Source organism: Pristis pectinata, chromosome 19 (assembly GCF_009764475.1).
Source record: "Pristis pectinata isolate sPriPec2 chromosome 19, sPriPec2.1.pri, whole genome shotgun sequence".
In the NCBI taxonomy this organism is placed as follows: Eukaryota; Metazoa; Chordata; class Chondrichthyes; order Rhinopristiformes; family Pristidae; genus Pristis; species Pristis pectinata.
In genome coordinates, this window is record NC_067423.1 from 42,356,568 (window position 1) to 42,371,073 (window position 14,506).

Genomic DNA, 14,506 nt, shown 5'->3' on the forward strand with positions numbered 1-14,506 from the left:
CCGTGGGCGGGGAACGGAAGAGCAGACCAGCAATGTGGAAAGGAAATGCTGAAAGGGAGGGGAAGATTTGTTCGTGTTTTCCCTCTCGCTTATTAATCCATCAATCAGGTCTAATTCAGATGAACTAGATTGTGAGTAATTTTGGGCCCTGTATCTAAGGAAGGATGTGCTGGCCCTGAAGATGATGCAGAGGAGGTTCACAAGAATGATCTCAGGAACGAAAGGCTTCACGTTTGACAAGTGTTTGATGTCTCTGGGCCTGTACTCAATGGAGTTCAGAAGGACGAGGGGGGGATCTCACTGACACCTACCGGATACATCTGAGATGAGGAGGAATTTCTTCAGCCAGAGGGTGGTGAATCTGTGGAACTCATTGGCACTGTGCGGGCCAAGTCATTGGGTGTATTTAAGGCAGAGATCGATAGGTTCTTGGCTGGTAAAGGGGTTTATGTCACAGGGAGAAAGAGGGAGAATGGGGTCGAAAGAAAAAATCAGCCATGATTGAATGGCAGAGCAGACTCGATGGGCTGAATGGTCTAACTCTGCTCCTATATCTTTTGGTCTAATTCGTCAACAGCTTATACCAGTGGCAACCCTGACTTCACCCTACAGAGAATATTCCCTTTGTCCTCGCCATCCCTTCCCCTACATTCTCTGCAGCTTAAAATCAACTTCTCTCCCTTTCCCAATCTTTGACCTAAAACGTTGACCCTTTCTCTCTCGACAGATGCTGAGCATTTCCAGCATTTTCTGCTCGATTTCAGATTTCCACCATCTGCAGAATTTTGATCTTCAAATAAGTAATGAATGCAAAATAACAAGACCAGGGAGACTGAGGTGAATCAAAATAGGAGACAGAAAGTTGTAATGTTTCAAATATTTATTATTAAAATACTGAATTATCTAATAGCTATTGTACTGCCACTGCTATTATTCTGATAATATGCCTGCATTCCAAGAAGGTCAGATCGTGAATGGGTCAGGCTAGGGACCCCTGAATCTCCTGGTTCGTCTAACTCGGGTACTGAAATACAGTATTTGATAATTTCAACCACTTAAGCATTACATAACGTCAATGCAATTTTGACAATTTGACCCTTTATAAAATTAACTTGTCTTTCAGTCATCCTGTAAATGTTACCTTTACGCAAGGAACTGCACAGTTTCGTAAAAATATATTACAGAAAGTTTCAGGCGTTTCTGTTCCGGTCACCAGGCTACGGATGGTTTGGGGAAGCTACTCCTTTCGAGCTCGTTTGCAGGAAGGACTTGACGGCAGCGTGAATGCAGTTGGTGAGATGGGCCTGGCCTCGGGCAGGTTTGCTAGTCGGTACTTCTCGATGTAAGGGCAAGCCACTTCCCAAACCTGTGGGGAGAAAGAGATGAGTCACCAAGAGAAGGAAGATAACGACGTGTCTGCAATGGGTCCTGAGTGCAGTGGTGCCCAGAAATTTATTTTACCTGGAGACTTGCCCTAGAGTCAGTAAGCCTTAAGCCTTAAGAATTAAGCCCTCAGTCATATTCCACCAATCACAGTTGATTGGTAGGCACGGTAGTGTAGCGGTTAGCATAAAGCTATTACAGCGCCAGCGACCCGGGTTCAATTCCCGCCGCTGTCTGTAAGGAGTTTGTATGTTCTCCCTGTGTCTGCGTGGGTTTCCTCCGGGTGCTTCGGTTTCCTCCCACATTCCAAAGACGTACGGGTTAGGAAGTCGTGGGCATGCTGTGTTGGCGCCAGAAGCGTGGCGACACTTGCGGGCTGCCCCCAGAACACACGACGCAAAAGGTGCATTTCACTGTGTGTTTCGATGTACATGTGACTAATGAAGAAATCTTTATCTCATGCCCCTATTCTATAAAATCATACAGCACGAAACAGGCCATTCGGCCCAACTTGCCCCTGCCAACCAGTGAGCACCCTTCCATATTAATCCCATTGCCCAGTGCTTGGTCCACAGCCCCATGTGCCCAAGCAATTCAAGTGTTCATCTAGGCACTTAAATGCTGTTAGCAACCTGGCTTCAACCACTCTCTCTGGCAGCATATTCCAGGTGCTCACCTCTCTCTGGGTGAAGAAGGTCTCCTTCGGATCCCCTTTAAATCTCTCCCCCCTTTCCCTAGACCTATGTCCTCTAGTTTTAACTACTGCTGGTAGGGGGAAGTCTCCTACTAGTATTTCTCTTGCACCTCTCTGTGAATTATCTACACATCTGCTCCTCCATCTCCTACTGACTGCTGGGCGACCTGTAGTACAATCCCAGCAAACTATTTATTTCTAAACGCTACCCATCTGACCTAATTTGAAGAGTCTTCTAGACATCCTACTTCAGTACTGCAGTGGATGTTGTCTGAATTGTTCATATCCTGAGATATTGAGCTGCCCTCCTTTCAACCAGGAATCAGTGATTGCAACAGTACTGTATTCCCACACGCTGATCAATGCTCTAAGTTTATCTGCCTTACCAGTCAGGCTCTTGACTGACCAAGCCACCCACCTCAGTTCCCCTTTTGCCCATTCTTTTGGATTTTCGAATAACCTGGAATATTGAGTTCCCAGTCCTGAGCACATCTCTGCAGCAGTCATTAAATCGTACACGTATGTTACCATTTGTGCTATCTTGTTACAGACACTACATGCATTCAGATGAAGACACAAGCGAGACTGCAGATGCTGGAAATCTGGAACAACACACACACAAAATATTGGAGGAACTCAGCAGGTCGGGCAGCATCCGTGGAGGGGAATAAACAGTCGATGTTTCGGGCCGAGACCCTTCATCAGGACTGGAAAGGAAGAGGGCAGAAGCCAGAATAAGAAGGTGGGGGGGGGGGGAGGGGGAGGAGCACACGCAGGCAGGGGAGAGGCGAGTCCAGGTGAGAGGGGGAAGGTAGGTGGGTAGAGGACGGGGTGGGGGGGGAGTGGAAATGATGTGAGAAGCTTGGAGGTGAGAGGTAGAAGAGGCAAAGGGCTGGAATCCGATAGGAGAGGGCAGTGGACCATGGAATAAAGGGAAGGAGGTGAGGAACCAGAGGGAGGTGTTAGTGAGGGGCAGGTCGTGAGGGCGGGGAAAGAGAAGGGGTAAAGGGGCCAGACGGATAAGGGGAAACAAAGGGGGGGTGGGGGAAACAGAGGGGTGGGGTTACCGGAAGTTAGAGAAATCGATGTTGAGGCCATCAGGTCGGAGACTCCCAAGGCGGAATATGAGGTGTTGTTCCTCTAATCTGTGTTTAGCCTCAACTTGTGTGGTGCTGCGCTTCAGCAGAAGGGGGACAGAGGCTGAACACCCAACTGTACAGAGTGCGCAGGGACAGGGGATCACCTGCACATCCGGCAGGCTGGCAGGACATCGGCATCTGGGGAATGGGCCTTCATAACTAGAGGTACTGAGCACAAAGGCAGGAAGTTAGGATGCACCTTTCAAAGCCCCAACTAGAGACTGTGCCCGGTTCTGGTCACACACTTTAGGACATACGTGAAGGTCGCGGAGAGGGCGTAGAGGAGATTTACCAGAATGGTTCCAGAGCCGAGGGTTCGAATCTGGGGCTGTGTTCCTTTGAGGAGAGGAGACAGTGAGAGACATGATGAAGATGGACAGGAAGGTGACAGGGTTAGATACAGTGGACAATGTAAACCTGGTCCCATTAGCATCAGTAGGAGGGAAGTTACTAGAAAAAAAAATTCAGAGGGACAGGATTAATGATCATGTGGAAAGGCGGAACTAATCAGAGATGGGCAGCAGGGATTAGTCCGGGACAGATCCTGTCCAGCCATTCTGGATCAATCTGTTGAAGAGGTGACCAAGTGTATCGATGAGGGCAGCGCAGTGGATGTGGTTTACATGGACTTCAGTCAGGCCTTTGACAAGGTCCCACATGGGAGACTGGTCCAAAAGGTTAGGGTCCATGGGATCCCGGGCAAGTTGGCAAACTGGATCCAAAATTGGGTTGGCTGTAGGAGACAGAGGGTGATGGTACAAGGTTGATTTTGTGATTCGTGGTGACTGGTGGTATTCCACAGAAATCAGTGTTGGGACCCTCGCAGTTTGGAATATACATGAACGTGGATGTAGGAGACGCCATTAGAGAGTTTATAGATGACACCAAAGGTTGGTGGAGTTGTTGATAGTGCAGAGGTTAGTTTTTTGCTGCAAGGTGATATCGATGTGCTGGTGAAATGGGCTGAGAAAGGACAGATACATCATGAATGGTGGGGTTCAAGGAAGTAGAGGGACTTGCTGTACAAATCTGAAGATCCTTGATGGTGGAAGCACAGGTAGATAATAAGATATCTTTATTGGTAACGTTCATCGAAACACACAGTGAAATGCATTCTTTTGTGTAGAGTGTTCTGGGGGGCAGCCCGCAAGTGTCGCCATACTTCCGGCGCCAACATAGCATGCCCGCAACTTCCTAATCCGTACGTCTTTGGAATGTGGGAGGAAACCGGAGCACCCGGAGGAAACCCACGCAGACACACGGGGAGAACATACAAACTCCTTACAGACAGCGGTGGGAATTGAACCTGGGTCGCTGGCACTGTACTCGATAATGTGGTTAAGGTGGCATATATAGGGTACCAGCCTTCATTAGATGGGGCGCTGACTACAAGGGCAGGGAGGTAATGCTCCAACTGGTGTTGTGTGTGCAGTTCCGGTCTCCACACTGTAGGAAAGTTGTGACAGTGCTGGAAGAGGGTGCAGAGGGGATTCACCAGGACGTTGCCTGGGACGGAGTGTTCCAGTTACAAGGAGAGGCTGGGTCTGTTCTCCCTGGAGTGGAGGGGGTAAGAAGAGACATGATTGAGGTAGGGTAGACTGCAGGAAGCTTTTCCCCATATCAGGGGTAGATAAAACTAGAGGACATAGATTTAGGGTAAGGAATAAGAGGGGATCTGAGGGGCGCCTTCTTCACCCGGAGAGCGGTGAGGACCTGGAACATACTGCCAGAAGGAGGGGTGGAAGCAGAGTCGCTGACAGCATTGAAGTGTAGGGCAGGCACGATAGTGTAGCGGTTAGCATAACGCTTTATAGTGCCAGCGACCTGGGTTCAATTCCGGCCACTGTCTGTAAGGAGTTTTTATGTTCTCCCCGTGTCTGCGTGGGTTTCCTCCGGGTGCTCCAGTTTCCTCCCACATTCCAAAGACGTACAGGTTAGGAAGTTGTGGGCGTGCTATGTTGGCACCGGAAGCGTGGCGACACTTGCGGGCTGCCCCCAGAACACTCTACGCAAAAGATGCATTTCACTGTGTGTTTCAATATACGTGTGATGAATAAAGATATCTTATCGATGAACTGTCAAGGCATGGGCCAAAATGGGACTAACACAGACGGGTCAGCATGGACACAGTGGCCCGAATGGCCTGGTTCCATGCTGTACAGCTCTAGCAGTGGTTGGTAGAAGGACAGGAGGTCACAGATTCAAGGTTCTGAGCACAAGAGACAGAGGGGATACGAGGAAGGACTTGCTCACACACCGAGCGGTGACGACCCGAAGCTCGCTGCCTGTGAGTGGGGAAGCAGAGACCATCAATGACTCCAACAGGGAAGCAGAACATCACGTGTGGGAATAAGTTTGGGGGGGGGGGGGTGGACTGGGGGATGGGGACTGTCAGCATGCACTAGATTGGCCCAATGGCTGCAATAACTGTGTGACGTGTGCATTCAAAATGGGCTTAGCACCGACTCAGATGGAAAATACCTCATTCACATCTATTAAATTAAAAAATGAAGATATAAAATGTAGATATCGTATACGCTTGAAACAAAATCAGTTGTTAAAGGTTAAACAACCTTATCCTCCATAAACCCCGCGAAGTACCAACTTGCCTTCTGCTCCAACAACAGCCGATGGACAATGTCAATGTCTGGCGCCATGAATCGGTCTTTGATCCAGGGCCTGGAAAGCAGACGGTGATTTTTATTAATGACCTGGATGAGGGGGTAGAAGGGTGGGTTGGCAAGTTTGCAGACGGCACAAAGGCTGGTGGTGTTGTGGATAATGTGGAGGGCTGTCGAAGATTGCAGAGGGACATTGATAGGATGCAGAGCTGGGCTGAGAAGTGGCAGATGGAGTTCAATCTGGAGAAGTGTGAGGTGGTACACTTTGGAAGGACAAACTCCAAGGCAGAGTACAAAGTTAATGGCAGGATTCTGGGGAGTGTGGAGGAGCAGAGGGATCTAGGAGGGTCCATATCCACAGATCCCTGAAAGTTGCCTCACAGGTGGATAAGGTAGTTAAGAAAGCTTATGGGATGTTAGCTTTCATTATTCGAGGGATTGAGTTTAAGAGCCGTGAGGTAATGATGCAGCTCTACAAAACTCTGGTTAGACCACACTTAAGAATACTGTGTCCAGTTCTGGTTGCCTCATTATAGGAAGGATGTGGAGGCGTTGGAAAGGGTGCAGAGGAGATTTACCAGGATGCTGTCTGGTTTAGAGAGGATGCATTATGAGGAGAGACTAAGGGAGCTAGGGCTTTACTCTTTGGAGAGGAGGAGGATGAGGGGAGACATGATAGAGGTGTACAAAATATTAAGAGGAATAGGTAGAGTGGACAGCCAGTGCCTCTTTCCCAGGGCACCAATGCTCAATACAAGAGGACATGGCTTTAAAGTAATGGGTGGGAAGTTCAAGGGAGATATCAGAGGGAGTTTTTTACCCAGAGAGTGGTTGGGGCGTGGAATGCGCTGCCTGGGGTGGTGGTGGAGGCAGGTACATTGGTCAAATTCAAGAGATTGCTAGATAAGCATATGGAGGAATTTAAAATAGAGGGATATGTGGGAGGAAGGGGTTAGATAGGTGAGGTTTAACGGTCAGCACAACATTGTGGGCCAAAGGGCCTGTATTGTGCTGTACTCTTCTACGTTCTATGTAACAAAACATGAACTGACTCGGGCAGACAGTGGGTGCTCGAACGCAAGCCGGGGTCACCGCCCTGAACGTACCTCACTACTGAGCGGACCAGGTCGTACACCTTCTCCAGAGGTGTGGTCGTCCTCAGGGGCCGTAAGAACTCGATACCTTGACAAGCGGCGAGCAGCTCGATGCTGAGCACTGAATGAAACAGAAGCACGCAGTGTCAACTTATCCAGCTCAGGCACAAGAGTCAAAATGGGGATTCACAAGTGGCAGATGTGCGAATCACTCACCTTGTGGTGAATTCACATCACAAAGAAAATTAGCATGTTGGTAAAATGCAGGATCCTTTATCAGTATCAAACAACTTCCTGACAAGAATAGCAGGGTTTAGGTAGAGTATACATCCAATCAAAAGCTCCCAAGGCAGTTACAGCAAAGGACCTGTCATTTAGCCCAGCCAGTGCTTAAGCTACAAACAAGCCTCATCCTGGCCCAGCCACCACCATAAACCTCTGTTCCCTCTCCCTCCTGTACCTCTCCAGTTTGCCCTTGCATGCGTCTGGACTTTTCACCTGTTTCTCCAGGGGGCTGAGTTCTCAGGCAGTCCCTCGGGACTGGGAACGATCTGCCTCCGCTCCAGTTGTGTGTTCTGAGGCAGCTGACGGGGCCACTGTGAGATGCGCAGACACCAGCACTGACAGGGCAGGGGGCAGTGGGATGGTGGGGTGGGTGGGTCGTAAGGCAGTGCACTCCCTCCGCCGCATACACGGAGACTGTGTGCTCCCCGTGTGTGGCCACGAGGAACTGGTTTATTGTTGTCACGTAGGACCATGAGATATAGGAGCCGAATTAGGCCATTCAGCCCATCGAGTCTGCTCCGCCATTCGATCACAGGTGATCTTTTTCAACCCCCTTCTTCCACCTACTCCCTGTAACCCTTAACCCCCTTTACCAATCAAGAACCTATCAATCTCTGCCTTAAACACACCCAATGACTTGGCCTCCACAGCCCTCTGTGGCAACTAATTCCACAGATTCACCACCCTCTGGCTGAAGAAATTCCTCCTCATCTCAGTTTTAAAGGGACGTCCCTTTATTCTGAGGCTGTGCCCTTGGGTTCTAGACTCTCCCACAGATAGAAACATTCTCTCCACGTCCACTCTATCCAGGCCTTTCAGTATGCAGTAGGTGTCAATGAGACTCCCCCCCCTCCTTCTGAACTCCATCGAGTACAGGCCCAGAGACATCAAACGCTCCTCATGTGTTAAGCCTTTCATTCCTGGGATCGTTCTTGTGAACCTCCTCTGGATGCTCTCTCAGACCAACACATACTGAGCTACAGTGAAAAGCTTTCGTTTTGTTTGCAATCCAGACAGATCCTGCGTAGTATGAGAGCACATGGCTGTCATGTGACAGTAACAATACTGACCCCGCTGGTCGGAGGACAGCATTGCTTATCGGATCGGAAGTGACACCACTGTCAATCAAGGTTTGCCTCCACCCCATCCATCAGGTGTGGGCACAGGGATTGACCTTTGTTCCTGAACCTGCCTGACCATTGGCCTTGGCAGGCACCTTTGTCCTTGACCTCCAAGCCATTGGCCTGTCTAAATTACCTGGCTGGGCTCCACCCAGCCTCCCAGCACTATAAAGCGTGTTGCACTCCCCTGGCCCTTTCTCTTTCAATGTCCCCAGGAATAGTGAGACAACGCTGCAGAGAACACTGGTAAGAATGCACCATCACGTGGTTTGGGAGCGTCTTAGAATCCAGGGAGTGTTAGGGCCAATGCTTGTTTGGGTCAAGATATTCAGGCATTTAAGTGTTTATCCCTTGATAAGCTGTACCTTGTTTATTGTGTGTGTATCTCATCCTCATTGCGATTCCCCCTCACGTTCGCGGTCTCCTGCGTGTGTGTGTGTGTGTGTGTGTGTGTGTGTGTGTGTGTGCGCGTGCATCCATTCCCATTCATTCTGTCCCCGTGTTTGCCTTTGTGATTAAACTACTTTTAAAATCCAAAGCCTGTGTCCAGAGTCCTCCATCTTTAAGATTCCAAAAGAACCTTTTCACACAACATCCTGTCATACACAATTACATCAAAAAGAAAACAGAATGCAGAACACAGTGTTACAGTTACAGAGAAAGTGCAGTGCAGGAGACAAACAAAGTGCAAGGGCCACGATGAGGTAGACTGGGAAATCAAGAGTTCATCCTTTAGCACGAGGTCTGTTCAAGAGTCTGATCACAGTGGGACAGAAGCTGTCCTTGAGTCTGGTGGTTTACGCCCTCAGGCTCATGTATCTTCTGCCTATTGGGAGAGGGGAGAAGAGAGAATGACCGGGGTGGGAGGGGTCTGTGATTACATCGGCTGCTTTCCCGAGGCAGCGGGAAGTGTAGACGGAGTCAATGGAAGGGAGGCTGGTTTCCGTAATGTGCTGAGCTGTGTCCATAACTCTGCAATTGCTTGTGGTCCTGGACAGAGCAGTTGCCGTACCAAGCCGTGACACACCCGGATAGGATGCTTTCTATGGTGCATCTACAGAAATCGGTGAGGGTCAAAGGGGACATGCCGAATTTCCATACCATCCCAAATGCTCCTCCTCCCAAAGGCTCCAGGAGCCGGTAGGAGACCTCAGTAATCATCTCCGAATAATTTCCCGTCCTCCTGCAGTTTCTTGCTCGGATGGAGCTCACTTCAGGCAAGTGAGCGGTGTGGCCTGCCCACTGCAGCCAGACAGGGAGAGGACATCGATTCATTTATCCAGCTGGTGGATTCGGCCGATTTAGTGGTGACATCTCTCCAGTGCTCTGAAGGTACCTGTGGCAGGCAGGCCCTGCCTCAGGGGGATACAGGAGGGCAGGAGGCACTGCTGCCTCATAGACCATGAACTTTGTACCATTGTGAGGGCTTCATCTCGTCAGCCTGCCAGAGATGTTGCTGGCAAGCTCAAGCGACCGCAATTTCACTGTCAACACCTTTCTTCACTGAGGGGTGGCTCCCTAAATGTTGGAAGTGGCCCGTGTTCTCCAGGGGTTCGGTGAGAACATCGGATGTGTGGGAGAGTAGAGGCAGGCCAGTCGAGCACTTCTGTTGTGTAGATTATTAGGGCAAGGCTTGTTCTCTCAAACGATTTAAGGGTTGTTGGGGCAGAGGGGAGGAGAGGAGAAACAATTTCACGCAGAGGGTGGTGGGTCTAGAGGGGGAAGGAGAGGCAGACTTTTGGACAGGATAAGCCATGTGAATCCCCTTCATAACCACCGCTGCTCCCTTCCCAGCGCCTTGCAAGACAGCCCCTTCCCCATCTCTGAACAGTAACACCTCGGAGCCTTTTCTCTCTTTCTGAAACAAGAGATGGTTCAGGAGGGAAGGTGTCGGAGGTTAACAACATGGATAGAATGCACTGAGAAAGGGCTTCGGTGCTCAGTCACTGTCTGTCGGACGGTTTCCTGCCTCCCTGGTGCTAGGGGATGGGGCATGGAGCAGCTGGTCATCACGGGCCGTGTGAGAGCCAAGGAGAGGTTGACCAGGACGTGCGTTACTCCCGAGGCCCAAAGGTAGACGTGCTCCGTCTTGAACCACTGCAGTCGGCAGGGTGAAGGAGCTCCCAGGTTCCAGTTCAGTAGGAAGTTCCCTGGTCTCGTCTCAGGGACAAGTCACGGTGGTGTGTAGGACGTGATGCTCTTCCCTTCCCTGATGGTCTGGGAGGGACAGCCTTGGTGTGTTGCTGCAGAGCGTTTGGTAGTGAGCGTACTTGGTGCAGAAAGCAGCTGTTTGCAGTAGTCCAGATAGTTCATTTAAAAGGAGAATTATACTAGCCATATCTTTCAGAGTGTTTGAAAGGTACATCATACAGGAGAGCCAGTGCTCAATGTGATTTACTTGCAGGTTGAGTCGGTAGTAAAGAAGGCAATGCTAGCATTCATTTTGAGAGGACCAGAATATAAAAGGATGTACTGCTGAGGTTTTGTAAGGCATTGGTCAGACCGTATTTGGAATATTGTGAGCAATTTTGGGCCCTGCATCTAAGGAAAGATGTGCTGGCCCTGGAGAGAGTGCAGAGGACAATGATCCCGGGAATGAAAGGGTTAACGTATGAGGAGCGTTTGATGTCCCTGGGCCTGTACTCGATGGAGTTCAGAAGGATGAGGGGGGATCTCATTGAAACCTACCAGATACTGAAAGGCCTGGATAGAGTGGACGCGGAGATGTTTCCATCAGTGGAAGAGTCTAGGATCTGAGGGCACAGCCTCAGAATAAAGGGACGTCCCTTTAGAACTGAGATGAGGAGGAATTTTTTCAGCCAGAGGGTGGTGAATCTGTGGAATTCGTTGCCACAGTGGGCTGTGGAGGCCAAGTCATTGTGTGTATTTAAGGCAGAGATTGATAGGTTCTTGATTGGTAAGGGGGTTAAGGGTTATGGGGAGAAGGCAGGAGAATGGGGTTGAAAAAGATCAGCTGTGACTGAACGGTAGAGCACTCAGGCTGAATGGCCTAATTCTGCTCCCATATCTTATGGCCTTACGTTGCACCCGATGCAGAGTCAGGAGACTGGGGGATCAGCACACAACTGAGTGTTGGGGAATGGCCACTGGACTACAGCCCCTATCAATGAGTGCGAAGGGACCAAGTGTAAGGCAGCTGAGCTCGCTGATGACATGAAGCCGAGTGTAGAAGGAATCAAAGTGACCGCAAAAGGTCACTGGAAGGGAATGCGGCAGGTAAACCACAGTGTGAAGTCCTCCTCTTTGTACAACAGAATGTAAAATCAGGACAATTTAAAAAAAGTGGACCTCTCATAAATTAAATGGGATCTTCTCTCACTCTGCTGAAGGCCCTATTCTATTCAAGCTCTCCTAACACTATGGCCCGCTCACCTCACAAACTGGCCAGTGAACATTCACCGGGCAGTCAGTGTGGCAGGACTATGGTATTCAGAGGGATTCACTGAACGCAAGTACGATGAATAGTGAGGAAGCTAAATGGCACATGATCATTTACTGTAACATAGTCAGAGCACATGGAAGTCACATATACTATGGAAGTCTTACTGCAGGTGAGATGTGGCTTTGCTGAGAGCAGACTTAGTAGTTCTGTGTATCGGTCTAGGCCCTCCCTTGGGAAAAACACTCTTGCCATGCTGAGGATATAGTCAATGCTCCCTGGATCAATTCCTGCAGCAAGCATGGTGGGTCTGTATCCTCCTGGGTTTAGGTGGATGAGAGGCGATTTTATTAAAAAGGAATTCCTGAAGAGCTGGACAAGGTCAATACTGTGATTCTGGTTCCCCTGGCTAGGGGTTACAGTCTCTGGGTAAAGGTCAAGGCTTCTCAACAGGGATGAGGAGAATTTCTTTGCTCAAAGGGACTCTCTATTCAAGATACTGAACCAGCAAGTGCATCCAAGACCGGAGACTGAAGGATTTTGCAGTGTCGAGGGCAGAGCAGGAGAATGGGATCGATTCCTTAGTCCTGCCACATCCTTACTCATTGGTGACACAAGCTGAGACCAAACAGCGTAAAGTTACTCCTGTTACCTAGTACCAGTGGATTGGCTACAAGTCATGGGATGCCTTGTTCTCCCTCCGTGCCAAACTTTTTTCAAGAAATTAAAGAACTAACACAACACAAGGAAACAAGTAAGCACCATTAATTACCTCTGTTACAACCAGGTTCCGAGTTGTTCGCAATGGCTATCAGAGTACCCCAGTCACTGGGAGCTTGTCTTACCTTGTTCGACGTGCTCTATGACTCTCAGTGCCTTCCTGGCAGCCCATCCTCCCATGGAGACGTGGTCCTCGGTGGCAGCGCTGGTGGACAGCGAGTCAACAGACGACGGGTGGCACAGGACCTTGTTCTCAGAGACTGGAGATTAAACAAATTATTTCCAACGCATTCAGGAAACCACATTGGTAATGTAGAAGACAGTCGTTTTTTATGGAAGAAAAACAGAAACAATCCTTTCTAACCTTCTGCAGAATCAGAAATATCCTTGGATGGAATATCAATGACATATTTAAAATCATGCTCTTCTCGTCTGCGAAGCCGCACATTCCGTCGATGTGTTTGGTCACCCGTTTATAATGGAAACTACCCGTGTAAATATGATGAGCAGTAATTCCATTCCTCGTCGCAGGAGGCAGTGTGGTGCTGCCCCCGTTCTGAGTTCACTGCCCCTCAAGGGTAATACAGAAAACTCCTAATCTCCGTCACACTCAGTACGGGCTGCTCAAATACCCTCGCTCTTTCTCACGGGGAGATTACATACAGGGAGGCAATTAGTTTATAAAAAACAATTTATTCTGATGTAATTAAGAACAATCTGCACCTCTCCTTCACAAAGCTTACCTTCGTCCTCACATACTGCTGAGTTTGCCTGTGTAAAATGCTCGGTTAGTTCTTCCCACTGGACAGAGCGTACAGACTGCTCGGTGTATCCGTGGACTGAGGTTTGAAGTCTCCCAACTGCATTGCTTCCCTGAATGTCAAAACTTGCCTTCGTCATCCGGCTGGGGTTGTGACCCAAACCTGTTACCTAAAGATAATGTTCCAAACAAACCGCCACAACTCCCTCTCGGTCCTTTGCCATGAAAGAGCGTCTGAAACAACTTTGACCCACCCACCCAGTGTCTAATTCTGATCTCGTCGCAATCCAGGTGCGAGTCCACTGCCGTGTTGAGGGATCGCCAATGGCCACACACAGCGCTGTGGGTCAACAGACTGAATGTTATTGACCTAACTCATTCGTTCTGTTTCCTTCTCTGTAGATGCTAGCTGACCTGCTGAGTATTTCCAGCATTTTCTGTCTGTACTCCTCCACCCTTTCTAAAGCCAGAGACGTACGGCACAGAAGCAGGTCTTTTGGCGCAATACATCCATCGCAGCCAACCATGCCAATCTCATTTACTCGCCTCAGGTCCATCACCAGCCAATCAGGGCATAGGAGGCTGCGGACCTAATGTGAGTAAAAGGGATTAATACTTCATTGTCTCTTGTTTCTCAAATGTCCATAAGACAAAGGAGCAGAAGTCGGCCATTCGGCCCATCGAGTCTGCTCCGCCATTCTATCAGGAGCTGATCCATTCTCCCATTTAGCCCCACTCCCCCGCCTTCTCACCATGACCTTTGATGCCCTGGCTACTCACAAGATCACAAGACAAAGGAGCAGAAGTAGGCCATTCGGCCCACTTTGTCTGCTCCATGAGCTAAACTAAAACTACTCCTATCTAGCCCCAATTTCTGGCCTTATCCCCATTTCCCTTGATACCTTGACTAATTAGATACCTATCAATCTCCTCCTTAAATGCCCCCAGTGATCAGGCTTCCACAGCTGTATGTGGCAAAGAATTCCATAATTTCACTACCCTCTAGCTAAAGAAATTTCTCCTCATCTGTTTTAAACCGGTACCCTCTAATTCTATGACTGTGCCCTCTAGTCCTGGACTTGCCCACCAAGGGAAACAGCTTAACCACATCTACTCTGTCCAGTCCTTTCAACATTCTCAATGTTTCTATGAGGTCCCCTCTCATTCTTCTGTACTCCAGTGAGTACAGTCCAAGAGCTGACAAACTCTCATCATAAGTAAGCCCTTTCATTCCAGGAATCATCCTTGTAAATGTTTTCTGAACCCTCTCCAACATCAGCACGTCCTTC

At 49.2% G+C, this 14,506-nt stretch overlaps 1 protein-coding gene across 1 annotated transcript in view; it reads right to left on the bottom strand.

Moving 5' to 3' along the window:
* Positions 1 to 862: 862 nt before the first annotated feature.
* LOC127580259 (histidine ammonia-lyase) overlaps positions 863 to 14,506 on the bottom strand; it is a 60,926-nt gene continuing 47,282 nt past the window's right edge. Inside the window, exons 11-14 of the mRNA XM_052033417.1 lie at positions 12,583 to 12,717; positions 6,944 to 7,052; positions 5,826 to 5,895; positions 863 to 1,366 (exon numbers count right to left, since the gene is read on the bottom strand). Of these exons, the coding sequence (XP_051889377.1) occupies positions 1,238 to 1,366; positions 5,826 to 5,895; positions 6,944 to 7,052; positions 12,583 to 12,717 (443 nt within the window). The 3' untranslated portion in view covers positions 863 to 1,237. The remainder of the gene's footprint in view (positions 1,367 to 5,825; positions 5,896 to 6,943; positions 7,053 to 12,582; positions 12,718 to 14,506) is intronic.